This window comes from Babylonia areolata, chromosome 9 (assembly GCF_041734735.1).
Source record: "Babylonia areolata isolate BAREFJ2019XMU chromosome 9, ASM4173473v1, whole genome shotgun sequence".
Taxonomy (NCBI): Eukaryota; Metazoa; Mollusca; class Gastropoda; order Neogastropoda; family Buccinidae; genus Babylonia; species Babylonia areolata.
The window spans coordinates 3,233,026-3,253,856 of NC_134884.1; the positions used below are offsets into that span (position 1 = coordinate 3,233,026).

The following is a 20,831-nucleotide window of genomic DNA, read 5'->3' on the forward strand; positions in this document are numbered from 1 at the left end:
GTATGGAAGGGGTTAATTAGAGGTCCAGTGGGGATAGGGGAGGTGGTGGTAAGGGTAAATGGCTAGTTCAGGGGTGGGTTGAAGGGGGAGGATAAAGGTTAACTAGGGGTCCAGGGGTGGGGTTGAAGGGGGAGGATAAAGGTTAATTAGGGGTCCAGGGGTGGGTTGAAGGGGGAGGATAAAGGTTAATTAGGGGTCCAGGGGTGGGTTGAAGGGGGAGGATAAAGGTTAATTAGGGGTCCAGGGGTGGGGTTGAAGGGGGAGGATAAAGGTTAATTAGGGGTCCAGGGGTGGGTTGAAGGGGGAGGATAAAGGTTAACTAGGGGTCCAGGGGTGGGTAGGGGGGGGGGTCACTGTTATTCTTCCTTAGTCACCCATCCCCTATCCTACTTTGTCTACAATAATTTTCTTCCTAAAATTACGTTTAAGTAACATACTTACCGTGACCCACCAGTGCAGACTCCGGCAGGGGTCTGATTCCTATCCTGTGCAAACTACTACCCACCTATGCGGAGAAAATGAAAGTAGCTACGGCCGATAACCTCCCGAAGTAGGTTACCTCCCCTGTGCATCCCTGACTAGCGCCCTCTTTTTCCGGCAGCCATCTTGACTCCTGATCCTGTGCTCTTCATACGACTTAAGTTTTTTCTTATTTCTGTCTGTCTATCAATTCTTTGACACTCATGTTTTGTATCTGACGAAGACTTGTATCAGGTCACAAACTTACTTAGATCGTTTCCCCTGAACATACTCATGCCCACACATATATCCTGAAAACAATGTACTACATTTTGTGAACTGCCTGTGTTGAGATGGGGGGCGTGGGGTGGGAAGAGACAGAGAGAAGGACAAAGAGCGGAGGACAGACAGAAAGAGAGAGGATGGGGAGGGATGGAGAGAGACAAGAGAAAGAGAGAGAGGGTGAGATAGAGAGAGAGATAGACAAAGAGAGAAACAGAAATCTGTACCCCCCCCCCCATTCTCCCTCTATCCAGTATCACTTACCAGTGAAAAGATGTTAAACTAAAAGAAAGAAACAGAAATAAACACACACAAAAAAACAAGAGTCGTATAATACCAAAACCAATGACGTCACACATGTTAAGACCAAGACATGCTGATGTCCTGAGTGAGAGAAAGAGAAGGTGTGAGACAAGATATATATTTATAGAGAGAGAGAAAGGCAGAGAGGCATATAGGGAGAAAACAAGGCCCAGCCCAGCAAAACCCAAACCCAAACCAACCCGAGACGTCCTCACCTGTTCCGGCAGTGACATGTTGGTGTCCTGAGCCACCAGGGTGATCTCCTGGTCACACAGACTCTGCAGCACTGACTGAAACACACCACACACACTGTGTCAGGCTATCTTCACACCAACAGGCATGCCTACCCCTAAATTCGCTTTCCAGGAACAACACACATTAGAATCAGGGACAGGGCATTATCTACAGGAACATCACAGCTTCTTCTTCTTCTGTGTTCGTTGGCTGCAACTCCCACGTTCACTTGTATATACGCTTTTACGTGTATACCATTTTTACCCCGCCATGTAGGCAGCCATACTCCGCTTTCGGGGGTGTGCATGCTGGGTATGTTCTTGTTTCCATAACCCACCAAATGCTGACATGGATTACAGGATCTTTAACGTGCTTATTTCATCTTCTGCTTGCGTATACACACGAAGGGGGTTCAGGCACTGGCAGGTCTGCACGTATGTTGACCTGGGGGGGATCGTAAAAATCTCCACCCTTTACCACCAGGCGCCGTCACCGTGATTCAAACCCAGGACCCTCAGATTGAAAGTCCAATGCTTTAACCATTCAGCTATTGCGCCCATCGAACATCACAGCAAACATACAACAGTCGTCTGACAACCAGAAGCAATGGTTGTAAACATGGCAAAAAAATGAAGGTTTACATTTGTTTACACTGTGACACTGTTCGGACAGTTCTCGCTTTTCAAGAAGTGGCTTCGGTAATATCTGGCAGCATTTCCGTGAGTCTTAACGAAGTGTGTTTGGCAAACACACACACACACACCATACACACATAAACACATACACATCTCTCACACACCGTTTACACACTGTACACACATGCACACACACACACTTCTCTCACACACTGTACACACATCTATCACGCACACTGTACATACAGACACACACACTGTACACACACACACACACACACACACACACACTTTTGCTTTTTTGTGCGTGGTTTCATGTAACTTTGCATGCATGTCTTATAAACCTTGTTCAGGTTTAATTGACATTAAAATTGATTCTGATTCTGACTCTGATACTGATTCACACACACACTGCACACACACACACACACACTGTACACACACACACTGTACACACACACACACACACACACTGTACACACACACACACACACACACAGCCCTGGCTCACCACAATGGCCTCCTGTGCCTGCACGTGTTGTGGTCGTGACGACACATGGTTCATGGTCTGTACCAGAGACATCAGCAACGACTTGTACTTCTCCTCTGATGACCTGCACACACACACACACACATATATATATGTACACGCACAAACATGCACACACACACACACACACATGTATATATGTACTCACACACAAACATGCTCACACACACACACACACACACACAAACACACTCACATACATACTCAAACATCAAACACCACACGCATCCACACACAACACACATACACCCCCCCCCCGCCCCCCCAACCATCCTCCCACACACAAACCCAAAGAACCGAACCCCCAACCCACCCAGCACTGATGAGCTGCAGGATGGCCGACTTGATGCCTGGCTGGGACAGGAGGTAGGAGATGAGGCTGAGGATCTTGGTGGTCATGGGCGACACGCCGCTCCCCTCCCCCCCCTCCTCCCGCCCCTCCTTCTCCTTCTCCCCCTCCTTCTTCTCCTCCTCCTCCGACACCTCCAGCGCCCTCTGCTCCAGGTACACGTCCAGCAGACACCTGTGGAAAGCATTGCTCACCTTTAACGTCAGACACCTGGGGAAAGCATTGCTCACCGTTAACGTCAGACACCTGGGGAAAACATTGCTCACCTTTAACGTCAGACACCTGGGGAAAGCATTGCTCACCTTTAACGTCAGACACCTGGGGAAAGCATTGCTCACCTTTAACGTCAGACACCTGAGGAAAGCATTGCTCACCGTTAACGTCAGACACCTGGGGAAAACATTGCTCACCTTTAACGTCAGACACCTGGGGAAAGCATTGCTCACCTTTAACGTCAGACACCTGGGGAAAGCATTGCTCACCGTTAACGTCAGACACCTGGGGAAAGCATTGCTCACCTTTAACGTCAGACACCTGGGGAAAGCATTGCTCACCGTTAACGTCAGACACCTGGGGAAAGCATTGCTCACCTTTAACGTCAGACACCTGGGGAAAGCATTGCTCACCTTTTGGGTCAATGTAATAAGCATTTTCATATTGTATAAACACACCTGGGGGCAAAATGTGTTCAGATTTTACGTCAAACGTCATCAGCATTTTCATCTTGTGGATAGATACTATGGGGAAAGCCATGCTCACCTTTCAGGTAAATGCCATCGACATTTTCTTGTATAAACACACCTGGGGAAAACACTGCTCACCTTTTGGGTCAACGTCATCAACTTCTGGTAGACTGACATCGGGTAGAAAAAAATCTTATAACTGGGGAAAAACTGAACTCAGTTTTAACGTCAACATCATCAACATTTTCATTTTGTATAACCACGTCTGGGGCGTACTCAGTTTTTGGGTCAACCTCATCAACATTTTCATTTTGTATAACCACATCTGGGGCGTACTCAGCTTTTGGGTCAACATCATCAACATTTTCATTTTGTATAACCACATCTGGGGCGTACTCAGCTTTTGGGTCAACCTCATCAACATTTTCAACTTGTAGACCGGCAATGGGGGGTAAACCCTTATAACTGGGGGGGAAATGTACCTAGATTTTAGCTCAACGCAATCAACATTTTCATCTTGCAGTCAGACACCTGGTGGAGAACTCACTTGGCGATGATGGTGGCAGAAGGGGCAGCCAGGTCCGCAATCTGCCAGCACACCCGTCGCAGAAGACACAGTAGGGGTTGACAGCCTGTGCCTGCAATCATCAGCACACACCGCCTGTCAACACCTACACTTCACCAACACCAAACACACACACACACACCTGTCACAGAAGACACAGTAGGGGTTGGCAGCCTGTGCCTGCAATCATCAGCACACACCACCTGTCAACACCTACACTTCACCAACACCAAACACACACACACACACACACCCGTCGCAGGAGACACAGTAGGGGTTGGCAGCCTGTGCCTGCAATCATCAGCACACACCACCTGTCAACACCTACACTTCACCAACACCAAACACACACACACACACACACCCGTCGCAGGAGACACAGTAGGGGTTGGCAGCCTGTGCCTGCAATCATCAGCACACACCACCTGTCAACACCTACACTTCACCAACACCAAACACACACACACACACACACCCGTTGCAGGAGACACAGTAGGGGTTGACAGCCTGTGCCTGTAATCATCAGCACACACCACCTGTCAACACCTACACTTCACCAACACCAAACACACACATCGCAGGAGACACAGTAGGGGTTGACAGCCTGTGCCTGCAATCATCAGAACACACTGCCTGTCAACACCTACACTTCACCAACACCAAACACACACACACCCGTCGCAGGAGACACAGTAGGGGTTGACAGCCTGTGCCTGCAATCATCAGCACACACCGCCTGTCAACACCTACACTTCACCAACACCAAACACACACATCGCAGGAGACACAGTAGGGGTTGACAGCCTATGCCTGCAATCATCAGAACACACTGCCTGTCAACACCTACACTTCACCAACACCAAACAAAACAAGCCCACACTCTAACAGTTTCTGTTTCTAGGGGTTGTCAAAGATTGCACACTCATCCGAATACACAACATGTGACGCCTCATCTGCTTCACAAGCACACAGATATAAAGAAAAATCTCCCCGGAGGATGGTTAAAAAAAGTGATATTGTATTGTACCACACACACACACACGCTAACTGAACAAAATACAGAGTGGGGGGGAAGTGGGATTAAAAAAGTGATATTGTATTGTATAGCATTGCATTGTACTATGCATACACACACACATAGAAAAATGAACAGACGTTTTGTACCAAAAAAACACCACACACACAAGCAGACAAACACACACAAAGAGAAATATGAACTCTGCATGCGTGTGTGTGTGTGTGTGTGTTGGTGTGTGTGTGTGTGTGTGTGTGTGTGTGTGTGTAGGACCAGCCCCGCACCTGCCAGCAGACTGATCAGACTGTGGATGTCTGGCATCAGAGGGTGAAGGTGGGCGCTCCACAGCTTCCTTGTGTTCACCGCCAGAGAGATCTCATCCGTCTCCAGTGGCTGTACACACACACATCATCGTCATCATCACACACAATCATCACACACACACATCATCGTCATCACACACACACACATCATCGTCATCACACACACACATCACTGTACACACACACATCATTGTACACACACACATCATCATCATCACACACACATCATCGTCGTCACACACACACACATCATCGTTGTCACACACACACATCATCGTCATCACACACACACACATCATCGTACACACACATCATCGTCGTCACACACACACATCATCGTCATCACACACACACACATCATCGTCATCACACACACAATCATCGTCATCACACACACACATCATCGTCATCACACACACATACACACACACATCACTGTACACACACACATCATCATCATCACACACACACACATCATCGTCATCACACACACACACATCATTGTACACACAAACATCATCATCATCACACACAAACATCATCATCATCACACACACACATCATCGTCATCACACACACACACATCATTGTACACACACACAATCATCATCATCACACACACATCATCATCGTCATCACACACACATCATCATCGTCATCACACACACACACATCATCGTCATCACACACACACATCATCATCGTCATCACACACACACACAATCATCATCATCACACACACATCATCATCGTCATCACACACACATCATCATCATCATCACACACACACACATCATCGTCATCACACACACACACATCATCGTCATCACACACACACACAATCATCGTCATCATACACACACATCATCGTCATCACACACACACACATCATCGTCATCACACACACACACATCATCGTCATCACACACACACACATCATCGTCATCATACACACACATCATCGTCATCACACACACACACATCATCGTCATCACATACACACACATCATCGTCATCACACTCACAATCATTGTCATCACACACACACATCATCGTCATCACACACACACCATCGTCATCACACACACACACATCATCGTCATCACACACACACACACAATCATCGTCATCATACACACACATCATCGTCATCACACACACACACATCATCGTCATCACACACACACACATCATCGTCATCACACACACACACAATCATCGTCATCATACACACACATCATCGTCATCACACACACACACATCATCGTCATCACACACACACACATCATCGTCATCACACACACACACAATCATCGTCATCACACACACACACATCATCGTCATCACACACACACACATCATCGTCATCACACACACACATCATCGTCATCACACACACACCATCGTCATCACACACACACACACCATCGTCATCACACACACACACAATCATCGTCATCATACACACACACAATCATCGTCATCACACACACACACATCATCGTCATCACACACACACACATCATCGTCATCACACTCACAATCATTGTCATCACACACACACATCATCGTCATCACACACACATCATCGTCATCACACACACAATCATCGTCATCACACACACACATCATCGTCATCACACACACAATCATCGTCATGACACACACATCATCGTCATCACACACACACCATCGTCATCACACACACAATCATCGTCATCACACACACATCATCGTCATCACACACACCATCATCATCACACACACACACATCATCGTCATCATACACACACACATCATCATCATCACACTCACACATCATCGTCATCACACACACACACATCATCGTCATCATACACACACATCATCATCATCACACTCACACATCATCGTCATCACACACACACACACCATCATCATCACACACACACACACCATCGTCATCACACACACACATCGTCATCACACACACACATCATCGTCGTCACACACACACACCATCGTCATCACACACACACACCATCGTCATCACACACACACACATCGTCATCACACACACATCATCATCATCATCATCACACACACACATCCCACATAGTCATCATTAGTGGAGTGATGGTCTAGACATAACGCGTCCGACTAGGAAGCAAGAGAATCTTAGCGCGCTGGTTCAAATCACGGCTCAGCCGCCGATATTTTCTTCCCCTCCACTAGACCTTGAGTGGTGATCTCGATGCTAGTCATTCGGATGAGACGATAAACCGAGGTCCCGTGTGCAGCATGCACTTAGCGCATGTAAAAGAACCCACAGCAACAAAAGGGTTGTTCCTGGCAAAATTCTGTAGAAAAATCCACTTCAATAGGAAAAAAAAATTAAACTGCATGCAGGAAAAATAAGAAAAAAAAAAGGGTGGCGCTGTAGTGTAGTGATGCGCTCTCCCTGGGGAGAGCAGCCCGAATTTCACACAGAGAAATCTGTTGTGATAAAAAGAAATACAAATACAAATATAAATACACTGACGCACCTTTCATGATTATCACTCACATCGCTTTTTGTTGTTACTCTTTTTTTTCTTCTGTTTTTGAAAATTGGAAAACTAGTCATTTCAAATTTGCTCTGTTCATAAAAGATGAACTTGGAACTAGACTACTGACAGTCCACCTTACTGTTTTAGTATTTTGTTGTTTTTTTCCTGATGCATATCTCTCAAGGTGTGATTTAAACATTGATTGTGTTTGTCCATTGCTTGCATGGCTGGTTCCTGGTCTTTTGGGGGGTAAGGGGGGAGGGGTGGGGGGGGGGTTGTCAGTTTGTTTTATATCTTCGGCTTCTTCTTTCTGGTTTTGATCTTGCCGTGAGCTTTTATGTCAGCAGTTGATTTTGCCCTGCTATGTGGGCAGCCATACTTTGTTTTCATGGGTGTGCACGGTGGGTATGCTTAGTTTCCATATCCAACTCTATGGATTTCTTACAGGATCTCGGACATGCAAAATCTGACACTGCAGAGCAGCATAACAAAAACTTTACATCTGAAGTGACTGCTTTAACTCTTTCCGGACGAAGGAATGCTCACGCATTCCTGCACAAAACGTATTCGGTTTCGGACGAAGGAATGGAATAGCATTCTCTGAAAGTAAAATTCCATCATGCGCTGTACACGTGATTTTGTGATTAGCCAAGCAGAGTGCGCTATTCTGGGTCACTCCACAATCGAACAGTATGATTGGTTAGTCTGGGATGTGTGGCCTGTCTCGCACACACGCTGACAAAGTCACTGACCGGTCGTCTGCTCGCGTGCCAGCCTGTTAGCAAAGCGGCATCTTCTCAGAATGTTGTGAAGCGAACAAGGCAGTGATAGCGATGTTTTAGGGTTGCCGAAGTACTTGAAATGCTACAAACTGAAGGGTCGGACATTAAAGAGGTGGATGATGACGAAGAAGAAAGCGAATTTAATGCAGAAAGCGAGCATGGGTATGGTGATTCGGGGTGAAAAATTGGCAGTATTTACTACATATGGCAAAACTGTAAAAATACGATGAGAAATTGTTTGTTTTTTTCTGTAATAGCTCAACACGTAATAAACCAGTTCTGAAAGTTTCATTTTCTTACACAGTATTTTGTATTTTTTGTAATTTTTTTTCCAAACCCTTACAAATGGGCCGTCTGTGGGGAAAAGCAAGGGAGAAAACTTGTCGTCCCGAGTGAGTTAATGAACATGCATGGTATGTAACAAATTCTGGTTGGCCTGATGAAAATGCACACGGATATGCTTCAAATAAAATCATGCCGACATAATCTGACAATGCACACCGACTAGATCAAGTCAATGAAAGTACGCATGTGGCTATGATCTTTTCGAATATCATAAATAATAATCTTTACATTTCGTCATCACTATCACCAAAGCTGATGTGTAGTCATCACTTGGAATTTCTAATTTTTCTAATGCTTCAAACACAAAGGAGAATTCAAATAAAAAGCACTGCCTGACATATTATTAAATATTCACTGAAGAGATTAAACAAATTTCTTTCAATGGATGTATGTTTGAATTTTTTTTTTTTTTTAAATTAAAAAGAACCAACGGTTAGAAGAGTGGACAGACAGAAGAAAGAGACAATCAGGAAAGAGAAGGTGAGAACAACACAGCAACCAAAACACACAAACAGAAGGGCAGGAAAAACAGATACAACAGTCACACACACACAGACACACACACACTGATTCACAACCCAACAAGAAGCATGCCTACAGGTGAGCAGGCACACAGACCACCACCAAACCTCTTTGGCCAGCAAGGGGAAGGGCAGGGGCACTAACTCCGAGATGAGGAGCAGACCACTCATGAAGACGTAAGGGGACTTCACTGCATAGCGAACCACCTCCTTCATCATCAGCGTCCACATACTGCTGCTGAGGGCTGAAAAGAACACAACAACGGCAGTGTTCACTGCACCTGATGACTGGCGGATATTGTAATAATAACAGTAATAATAATAATGATGATGATACAATAATGATGATGATAATGATGATAATAGTAATAATGATAATGACAAAAATAATAATGATAATAATAATGATGATGATCATCATCATCATAATGATGATGATGATGATAATAAAGATAATAATAACAACCCAATCTACACAGCGTATTTCTAAGTAAAACCATGCTCCTGTGCCTTGTAAAACTAAAGTACAGGTGGTAGTGACTGACTTTTGTTCATACTGAAAAGTATGAAACTGGGGTCCAGCGTAACAACACCAAAACAAAGTAAAATGAAGGGACTGGGAACAAAATGAATCAACATTTTTTTATTTTTTTATAATCAATTGCCTTAATGGAATATCTGTGTGATAAAGAAAGCCTGCCATCCAAGTTGAACATCTGCAGCCATTTCCTCCTTGAGTCTATGTCTGTGTGGATGCTTTCCCCAGCTACAAACACATAAAAAAACAAGAGAGGCAAGGCCTTCAAGACTCACTTGTGATAAATTAAGTCCCCTAGCATTAATTACAGAGTAATTTCCCTTTTTTACTGTCTGCACCAAAACGTTTGCAAAATAAATAAAAATTCCATGCAGAAGTTCCTGTTTGAACAAAAAATGATAATAATGACTCCTCTTGTTGTTGTGTCAGAATAAGAGGTCAAAGTGCCAAGTTTAGAGAATACAAAAAATATAACAGTAAATGCAGTTTGCATATAATTAGGCTTCTTTTTTTAAATTTTTTTTGTGCCCATCCCAGAGCTGCAATATTGTTTTAAACAAGATGACTGGAAAGAACTGAATTTTTCCTATTTTTATGCCAAATTTGGTGTCAACTGACAAAGTATTTGGAGAGAAAATGTCAATGTTAAAGTTTACCACGGACACACAGACACACGGACACACACACACACACACACAGACAACCGAACACCGGGTTAAAACATAGACTCACTTTGTTTACACAAGTGAGTCAAAAAAAACAACACAATAACGATGAAACATTGCTGACAACCTGTGTGAACGCTTTCTCCAGTTATAAACACATTACGAAAAACAACAAAGTAACAAAGAAACATCCTCAACAACAAGTGTGAACGCTCTCTCCAGTTACAAACACATTACACAAAAATAACAAAGCAAAAATGAAACACTGCTGACAATCTGTGTAGACGTTCTCTCCAGTTATGAAGACATTATAATAAAAAAAAATAACAAAGAAACCTTCTTGACAGCCTGTGTGAACGCCTTCTACAGTTGTCAACACATCACAAAGTGTCACCCCTCTCACCTTCCTCCCCCTGAGTTTTGAAGTCAGGCTGTGTAAACGCCAACAGTGTGTCCACAATGTCCTTCTGCACCTGTAATCACCAGCCGGGGTCATTCTTAACTCTTCTGTCAATGATGATGATGGTGATGATGATGATGATGATATGGATACTTATACAATGCACTATCCTTGGTCGAAAACCAAACTCTTGAGTATTTTACAAACGTGGCATCATTTGCACAACAGGCTGCTTACCAAAGTGGAGCCAACTGACAGCTGCCGTTGGGTGCTCATCATTCGTTTCCTGTGCCATTCAGTCAGGTTTCAGTCATGCACACATCCACACTCATACAGATGTGTAGTATTTTACGTGTATGACCGTTTTGTTTATTTACCCTGCCATGTAGGCAGCCATACTCCGTTTTTGGGGTGCGCATGCTGGGTATGTTCTTGTATCCACAACTCACCAAACGCTGAGATGGATTACAGGATATCTAATGTGCGTATTTGATCTTCTGTATCCTTATACACATGGAGGGGCATCAGGCACAAACAGGTCTGTCTGTTGACCTGGGAGATTGGAAAAATCTCCACCCTATACCTGCCAAGTGCTGTTACCAAGATTGGAACCCGGGACCTTCAGATCAAAAGTCCAACGCTTTAACCACTTGGCTATTTCGTCTCGGCAGACTTCCCTGCCATTTAATGCAGAACTTTTTTAAAAATCATTGTGAAATCCGCCAGTTTTCCTTCAAACTGACACAAGAGGACACAGCCACTATTTTCAAATTCTAACCCCTCTGCAGTTGGCTGGACAATTAACAACATGATTTGATTTTATCTGATAAGAAGTATCAAAATAACCTCTTTTTTTTCTCTATCATTCAAAAACATAAGACAACAAGTTAAAGAAAATCATTTCTTTTTTGACATCAAGTCAAAAAGAATCAATTTCTTTTTTGCCTTTTCATGTTAGACGACAGATCTCTGAGGACCGTGAATCCTGTACAACATGAGCGCCAGAGAGCGGCAGTGCCCCCCAACCTACCTTCAGTGTCTCCGCGTTGTAGAGAGTGGATCCAGGGACAGAGCATACCACCGTGTGGAGCTCCAGCAGGGTAGACAACACCGTCATGTCTTTGAACTGCACACACCAACGCTTTGTAAGGGAGGAAAGCACTCAACAAGCATTCATTATCATCATTATTAACGACGGGCACAATAGCCGAATGGTTAAAGCGTTGGACTTTCAATCTGAGGGTCCCGGGTTCGAATCTCGGTGACGGCGCCTGGTGGGTAAAGGGTGGAGATTTTTATGATCTCCCAGGTCAACATATGTGCAGACCTGCTAGTGCCTGAACCCCCTTCGTGTGTATACACAGGCAAAAGATCAAATACGCACGTTAAAGATCCTGTAATCCATGTCAGCGTTCGGTGAGTTATGGAAACAAGTACATACCCAGTATGCACACCCCCGAAAGCGGAGTATGGCTGCCTATATGGCGGGGTAAAAACGGTCATACACGTAAAAGCCCACTCGTGTATATACGAGTGAACGTGGGAGCTGCAGCCCACGAACAAAGAAGAAGAAAGAAGAAGATCATTATCATCATCTTCTTTTTTAACACATCTAGTGAGGATGCAGCTTGGGCAAGACACTCTCCACAACTATCTTCTTCTTCTTCTTCTGCGTTCACTCGTATGCACACGAGTGGGCTTTTACGTGTATGACCGTTTTTACCCTGCCATGTAGGCAGCCATACTCCGTTTTTGGGGGTGTGCATGCTGGGTATGTTCTTGTTTCAATAACCCACCGAACGCTGACAAGGATTACAGGATCTTTAACGTGCGTGTTTGATCTTCTGCTTGCATATACACACGAAGGGGGTTCAGGCACTAGCAGGTCTGCACATATGTTGACCTGGGAGATCGTAAAAATCTCCACCCTTTACCCACCAGGCGCCGTCACCGTGATTCGAACCCGGGACCCTCAGATCGAAAGTCCAACGCTTTAACCATTCGGCTATGGCGCCCGTCTCCACAACTATCAAATTCTAGCCCAGACAGTCAGGACAGCAACTGCCTCCTCTGCTGTTGTGTCCGATACGACTGTCATGTATCACAAGCACCATTCAAGCAAGTGATAAAACAAGTCAAACTACAAAAGTCATAATCATTTCCACAGTCTAGTTAATCTGTGGTGAACAAATGCCTGATTTCCCAATTTAAAAAATAACTCGATAAAAAAGAAAAAAAAACCCAGACCACAATTTATATGACTGAATAACTGTAAGAAGACTGAACTTCATTTATTACTGGCTCTATATTCATCTTTTAACTGAAGAAAGTTCCAGTTTTTGTATCAGTATATTTGCAGAGAAAAGCGCATAACACCATTACACACAAACCCTTCATTATAAAAAAAAAAAAAAAATCCTGTCAACTAAAACAAGGCTTTGTGCACAAAACAAAACACACAACAAAACCACCACACACACACAAACACACAGTGGAGTGATGGCCTAGAGGTAACGCATCCGCCCAGGAAGCGAGAGAATCTGAGCACGCTGGTTCGAATCACGGCTCAGCCGCCGATATTTTCTCCCCCTCCACTAGACCTTGAGTGGTGGTCTGGACGCTAGTCATTCAGATGAGACAATAAACCGAAGTCCCGTGTGCAGCATGCACTTAGCGCATGTAAAAGAACCCATGGCAACAAAAGGGTTGTTCCTGGCAAAATTCTGCAGAAAAATCCACTTCCGATAGGAAAAACAAATAAAACTGCACGCAGGAAAAAATACAAAAAAAATGGGTGGCGCTGTAGTATAGCGACGCGCTCTCCCTGGGGAGAGCAGCCCGAATTTCACACACAGAGAAATCTGCTGTGATTAAAAGAAATACAAAATGCAAATACAAACACAAAGGTGACCCCTGACCTCAGCCCCCCTGGTGTGGATGATGAGGGAGATGGTTGCCTTGACGATGGCCAGGGTGGGGGAGATGATGGCGAAGAACTGGGTCCAGTGGTCCACAGCCTGGGGGACGCCCTGCTGCCACGGCTTCAGCTGGGCCTCGCTCAGCTTCTGCACCACAACACACACACACTGGTTACAGCCTGGGATCCTGGCTTCCAATCCCTGTACCGTCTGGTAGGATTAAGGGTGGGGATTTTTCTCATCTGTGTGGGTAATCCACCTGCAGATTGGCCACGAAGGTGTGGCGATTTAGTCATGCAGATGAGACGATAAACCGAGGCTCCACGTGCATCATGCACTTAGCACACGTAAAAGAACCCACAGCAACAAAACGGGTCTGTCCCTGTCAAAATTTTGTGAAAAAATCCAGTTCGATAGGAAAACAAATAAAACTGCAGATGGGGGGGGAAAAAAAAGGTGTCACTCTCAGTATAGTGATGAGCCCTCGCGGGGGGACAGCAGATTAAATTTCACACATAGAAATCTGCTGTGACAAAAGAGAATGCAATACAATTTACCTGCAGAATGGCCACAAAGGTGTGGTGGTTTACCTGCAGAATGGCCACAAAGTGTGGTGGTTTACCTGCAGAATGGCCACAAAGGTGTGGTGGTTTACCTGCAGAAAGGTGTGGTGGTTTACCTGCAGAATGGCCACAAAGGTGTGGTGGTTTACCTGCAGAATGGCCACAAAGGTGTGGTGGTTTACCTGCAGAATGGCCACAAAGGTGTGGTGGTTTACCTGCAGAATGGCCACAAAGGTGTGGTGGTTTACCTGCAGAATGGCCACAAAGGTGTGGTGGTTTACCTGCAGAAAGGTGTGGTGATTTACCTGCAGAATGGCCACAAAGACAGGGAAGCAGTCAGCACTGTACAGCTCCACCAGAACATAGTTGTGGTACAGAGGGGAAGGGAACTCTGAAACACACACACACACACACACACGCACACACATATCAGACATTCTATGTTTTTATTTCTCAGTTGCTTGCGCACTCAGTCAATTTTATTCCGTAATGTTGTTCACTTCGTCAAAGTTTCCTTGCCCATTTTTTGCTTCTCTTTCCTTCAAAAACGTATCTATTCAAGTGCATGTACTCAGTGGAGTGATGGCCTAGAGGTAACGCGTCCGCCTAGGAAGCGAGAGAATCTGAGTGCGCTGGTTCGAATCACGGTTCAGCCGCCGATATTTTCTCCCCCTCCACTACACCTTGAGTGGTGGTCTGGACGCTAGTCATTCGGATGAGATGATAAACCGAGGTCCCGTGTGCAGCATGCATTTAGCGCACGTAAAAGAACCCACAGCAACAAAAGGGTTGTTCCTGGCAAAATTCTGTAGAAAAATCCACTTCGATAGGAAAAACAAATAAAACTACACGCAGGAAAAAAATACAAAAAAATGGGTGGCGCTGTAGTGTAGCGACGTGCTCTCCCTGGGGAGAGCAGCCCGAATTTCATACAGAGAAATCTGATGTGATAAAAAGAAATACAAATACAAATACACACACACATATACATACACAAATACACTAACACTCATCAGACTTTTTTTTTTAATTACCTTCCACCCCTTTTGAGGAATGGAGGATTACAAACAGATAGTTCTCTAACAGCAGTTGCACTGAAGAAGCCGGCCAGATCACCGACAAAAAGCTATGCAAGTGAGTAGCCTTCTTTGACTGAGAGATCGGTTTAACTTGGTAGGTAGTCATTACAGATAAATATACACACATATTATCCCCCCATTCCCCCCCCCCCCCCCCCCCCACAAAAAAAAAAAAAAATCGCTATCGGGAAAAGATGTTTAAACAATGAGACACACCAACAACAGACACCCACACACACCATGCCTCCCGCCCCCACCCCCAGCACCCCCCCCCCCCCCCTCATAAAGTCAACTAAACATGACCAGCACCAACAACACACAACCACACGCTCTCTCCAAAACAAGCACAGCCCAGCTCACAAAACCAACACTGGCACACACTTCCCCTACAAAAATGAAAACATCACCAACCACACAAAACACACACACACACACACACACACACTTCCCCCCCAAAACAAAAAACACCCCTATCCGTACAATAACAGCCACACAACCGCCCCACCCCCCAGCACCTCCCTCCCCACCCACACTCCCAACCACCTGGATAAACATGGTACCATCGTCCACAGCGGTGATGCTGGAAGGTGCCCCTCCCTCCCCAACAACCCCGCACCCCCCAAAAACACCCCAAATAAACAGCATACCATCGTCCAGAGCGGTGAGACTGGAAGGTACCCATCCTTCCCCAACAACCCCCCACCCCCAAAAAACACCCCAAATAAACAGCATAGCATCGTCCAGAGTGGTGAGGCTACAAGGTGCCCATCCCTTCTCAACAACCCCGCACCCCCCCAAAACACCCCAAATAAACAGCATACCATTGTCCAGAGCGCTGAGGTTGGAAGGTACCCATCCCTTCCCAACAACCCCCCACACCCCAAAAAACACCCGTAATAAACAGCATACCATTGTCCAGAGCGCTGAGGTTGGAAGGTACCCATCCCTTCCCAACAAACCCCCCCCCCCCAAAAAAAAACCACCCCAAATAAACAGCATACCATCATCCAGAGCGGTGATGCTGCAAGGTGCCCCTCCCTTCCCAACAACCCCCCACCCCAAAAAAACACCCAGAATAAACAGCATACCATCGTCCAGAGCAGTGAGGCTGCAAGGTGCCCATCCCTTCCCAACAACCCCCCACCCCAAAAAAACACCCAGAATAAACAGCATACCATCGTCCAGAGCAGTGAGGCTGCAAGGTGCCCATTCCTTCCCAACAACCCCCCCCCAAAAAAACACCCCAAATAAACAGCATACCATCATCCAGAGTGGTGAGGCTGCAAGGTGCCCATCCCTTCCCAACAACCCCCCACCCCCAAAAAACACCCGGAATAAACAGCATACCATCGTCCAGAGCAGTGAGGCTGCAATGTACCCATCCCTTCCCAACAACCCCCCACCCCAAAAAAACACCCGGAATAAACAGCATACCATCGTCCAGAGCAGTGAGGTATGAGGGTGGCACGGCCAGCCCATGCAGCAGCCTCAGGGTGGAGATGAGGGTGGGGGGCATCTTGGTCACCTCCTCCGCGGCCGCCTTCAGCAGCGTCACCATCACCCCCACCTCCTCCACCCCGTACGTCGTCAGCTTCTTCACCGGCGCCAGCCACTCCTGCAGCTGTGAGAGCTTGCTGTTTGTCGTGTCTGAGGACACACAGAGACAGTGTGACAGCTTGCTGTTTGTCATGTCTGAGGACACACAGAGACAGTGTGACAGCTTGCTGTTTGTCGTGTCTGAGGACACACAGAGACAGTGTGACAGCTTGCTGTTTGTCATGTCTGAGGACACACAGAGACAGTGTGACAGCTTGCTGTTTGTCGTGTCTGTGAACACAGAGAGACAGTGTGACAGCTTGCTGTTTGTCGTGTCTGTGAACACAGAGAGACAGTGTGACAGCTTGCTGTTTGTCGTGTCTGTGAACACAGAGAGACAGTGTGACAGCTTGCTGTTTGTCGTGTCTGTGAACACAGAGAGACAGTGTGACAGCTTGCTGTTTGTCGTGTCTGAGGACACACACAGAGACAGTGTGACAGCTTGCTGTTTGTCGTGTCTGAGGACACACAGAGACAGTGTGACAGCTTGCTGTTTGTTGTGTCTGAGGACACACAGAGACAGTGTGACAGCTTGCTGTTTGTCATGTCTGGGGACACACAGAGACAGTGTGACAGCTTGCTGGTTGTCGTGTCTGGGGAACACACAGAGACAGTGTGACAGCTTGCTGGTTGTCGTGTCTGGGGAACACACACAGAGACAGTGTGACAGCTTGCTGGTTGTCGTGTCTGGGGAACACACAGAGAGACAGTGTGACAGCTTGCTGTTTGTCGTGTCTGGGGAACACACACAGAGACAGTGTGACAGCTTGCTGTTTGTCGTGTCTGTGAACACAGAGAGACAGTGTGGGAGAGATGTGTGATTCATGGTCTCAGGTGGGAGTGAATGATTTTTGCTGAAAAGTTTGTGGCCGGGGTTCAGGGACCACTTGATTGACCAAAAATAGTGTATCTTAATACTGAAACAAAGTAAGATAAAATAGTGTATCTTAACACTGAAACAAAGTAAGATAAAATAGTGTATCTTAATACTTAAAGTAAGATAAAATAGTGTATCTTAATACTGAAACAAAGTAAGATAAAATAGTGTATCTTGATACTGAAACAAAGTAAGATAAAATAGTGTATCTTAATACTGAAACAAAGTAAGATAAAATAGTGTATCTTAATACTGAAACAAAGTAAGATAAAATAGTGTATCTTAATACTTAAAGTAAGATAAAATAGTGTATCTTAATACTGAAACAAAGTAAGATAAAATAGTGTATCTTGATACTGAAACAAAGTAAGATAAAATAGTCTATCTTAATACTTAAAGATAAAATAAAATAGTGTTATCTTAATACTGAAACAAAGTAAGATAAAATAGTGTATCTTAATACTGAAACAAAGTAAGATAAAACAGTGTATCTTAATACTGAAACAAAGTAAGATAAAATAGTGTATCTTAATACTTAAAGTAAGATAAAATAGTGTATCTTAATACTGAAACACTGAAACAAAGTAAGATAAAATAGTGTATCTTAATACTTAAAGTAAGATAAAATAGTGTTATCTTAATACTGAAACAAAGTAAGATAAAATAGTGTATCTTAATACTGAAACAAAGTAAGATAAAACAGTGTATCTTAATACTCAAACAAAGTATGATAAAACAGTGCATATTAATACTCAAACAAAGTATGATAAAATAGTGTATCTTAATACTCAAAGTATGACAAAACGGGAGGGGGAGGGGTTGAGGGGAAACGAGTGGGAGTAAACGATTTCTGTAATAACTGCACAGAAAACTGCCAATCAGATAAATAAAAATGTATTGCTTTGAGCTGTATTCTGCTGTGTGATACTGTATGGAAATATATGGTACTTTACTGTTTTGTATTGTATTGTATTGTACTGTGTTGTACTGTATTGAACAGGGTTTACTTTCATGCTGCTCATCACGGGCCTGCCATCAGTGGCTTTGCCCAAACTTGCTGCAAACATGAATGTATGATGAGTGTTGTGTACTGTGTGATGATTTTGTGTGTGTGTGTGCGTGTATGAACACAAATTAGTGTTTGAGTGTTCAGCTGAATGTAAGTGCATAGCTATAAATGCATGCAATTTTTCGTTTTAGTGTTCAAATACATGCTTTACACATCTCTTTTTTTGTCATTCTTTTTTTTTTTTTTTTTTTAACATCGTACCATAGAGCTGAGCATGTGTGACATAGAAAGGCAGCATACACAATAAATCATCATAATTATATCACCACCCCATCAGCCATACCAGCAAACACACTAAAGACATCTCACACACACACACAAGAAATAAAAACACAAAAAACAACAACATAACAAAACACATACACACACAAAACACTCACAGAGTCACACACACACACACACACACACTGTCACACAGCCATGACCCACTGTTTTCACTGATGGTCAGGAGGCGAGCGCCAAATTTCTCCATGATGTGTGTGCTCTCAGCGTGGATGACGATCAGGTTGATCAGCTGCGTGGCGTACCCCCAACACACAGACTTCCGCTGTGCCGCGTCCCTCGCCTCGTCACCTGACCCCCCCCACCCACACACAGGGTTAAGGTTAAAGGTCCCACAGCTATCAGGGCGGGGAATTCTTATCTACTGTGTCTACAGTTCGGCAGAGGAAAGAAGGGAGGGGGCCCAATCCTCTCCTGCTGTTTTGACCACCACCAGCACAACACCACCACCACCAGCACAATACCACCACCACCACACTACCACCACCAGCACAACACTACCACCACCATCACAACACGACCACAACCAGCACAACACTACCACCACAAACACAACACCACCACCACCAGCACAACACCACCACCACCAGCACAGCACCACCACCACCAGCACACCACCAGCCACCACCATCACACCACCACCACCACCACCACACCACCACCACCACCACAACACCACCACAACACCAGCACACCACCACCACCACCACCACCACCAGCATACCACCACCAGCACAACACCACCACCACACCACCACCACCACCACCACCACCACCACCAGCATACCAACACCAGCACACCACCACCACCACCACCACCACAATCTCACCGGTGGACTGCACAAAGGGCAGGAGCACAGAGAAGTTGTTGGCCAGGCTGAAGACGTGGGCGATGGCGTGACGACCCATGACACAGTCCCGCAGGCCAGGGGTGAAGGTCATCGAGAACAGGCTGTGCAGGATGCCCAAGGGCTCTGCGTCATCCACCGGCAGTGCCTCCCCCACTGCAGGAAGCAGGGACAGCAGTGAGTCACATGGGGAAAGGAGTCGGGGGAAAAGGAAATTTTCTATCTAAAATTACCTTTAAATAACATACTTACCGTGACCCAGCTGGTGCAGACTGTGGCAGGGGTCTGACATTCCTGTCCTGTGCAAACTACTATCCGCCTATGCGGAGAAAACGAAAGCAACTACGGCCGATAACCTCCCGGAAGTAGGTAACCTCCCCTTTGTCTCGCTGGCTAGCGCCCTCTTTTTCCGGCAGCCATCA

General features: G+C 45.4%; 1 protein-coding gene across 2 annotated transcripts in view; it reads right to left on the reverse strand.

Moving 5' to 3' along the window:
- LOC143285997 (protein virilizer homolog) overlaps positions 1-20,831 on the reverse strand; it is a 78,140-nt gene that overhangs the window by 21,731 nt on the left and 35,578 nt on the right. For both annotated transcript variants that reach the window (XM_076593487.1, XM_076593486.1), the window contains exons 19-31: positions 20,392-20,565; positions 19,709-19,852; positions 17,172-17,384; positions 14,964-15,049; positions 14,096-14,242; positions 12,208-12,303; positions 11,181-11,250; positions 9,683-9,819; positions 5,360-5,468; positions 4,043-4,133; positions 2,777-2,986; positions 2,425-2,527; positions 1,260-1,334 (exon numbers count right to left, since the gene is read on the reverse strand). In XM_076593487.1, coding sequence (XP_076449602.1) covers positions 1,260-1,334; positions 2,425-2,527; positions 2,777-2,986; positions 4,043-4,133; positions 5,360-5,468; positions 9,683-9,819; positions 11,181-11,250; positions 12,208-12,303; positions 14,096-14,242; positions 14,964-15,049; positions 17,172-17,384; positions 19,709-19,852; positions 20,392-20,565 — 1,655 coding nt within the window. The remainder of the gene's footprint in view (positions 1-1,259; positions 1,335-2,424; positions 2,528-2,776; positions 2,987-4,042; positions 4,134-5,359; positions 5,469-9,682; positions 9,820-11,180; positions 11,251-12,207; positions 12,304-14,095; positions 14,243-14,963; positions 15,050-17,171; positions 17,385-19,708; positions 19,853-20,391; positions 20,566-20,831) is intronic.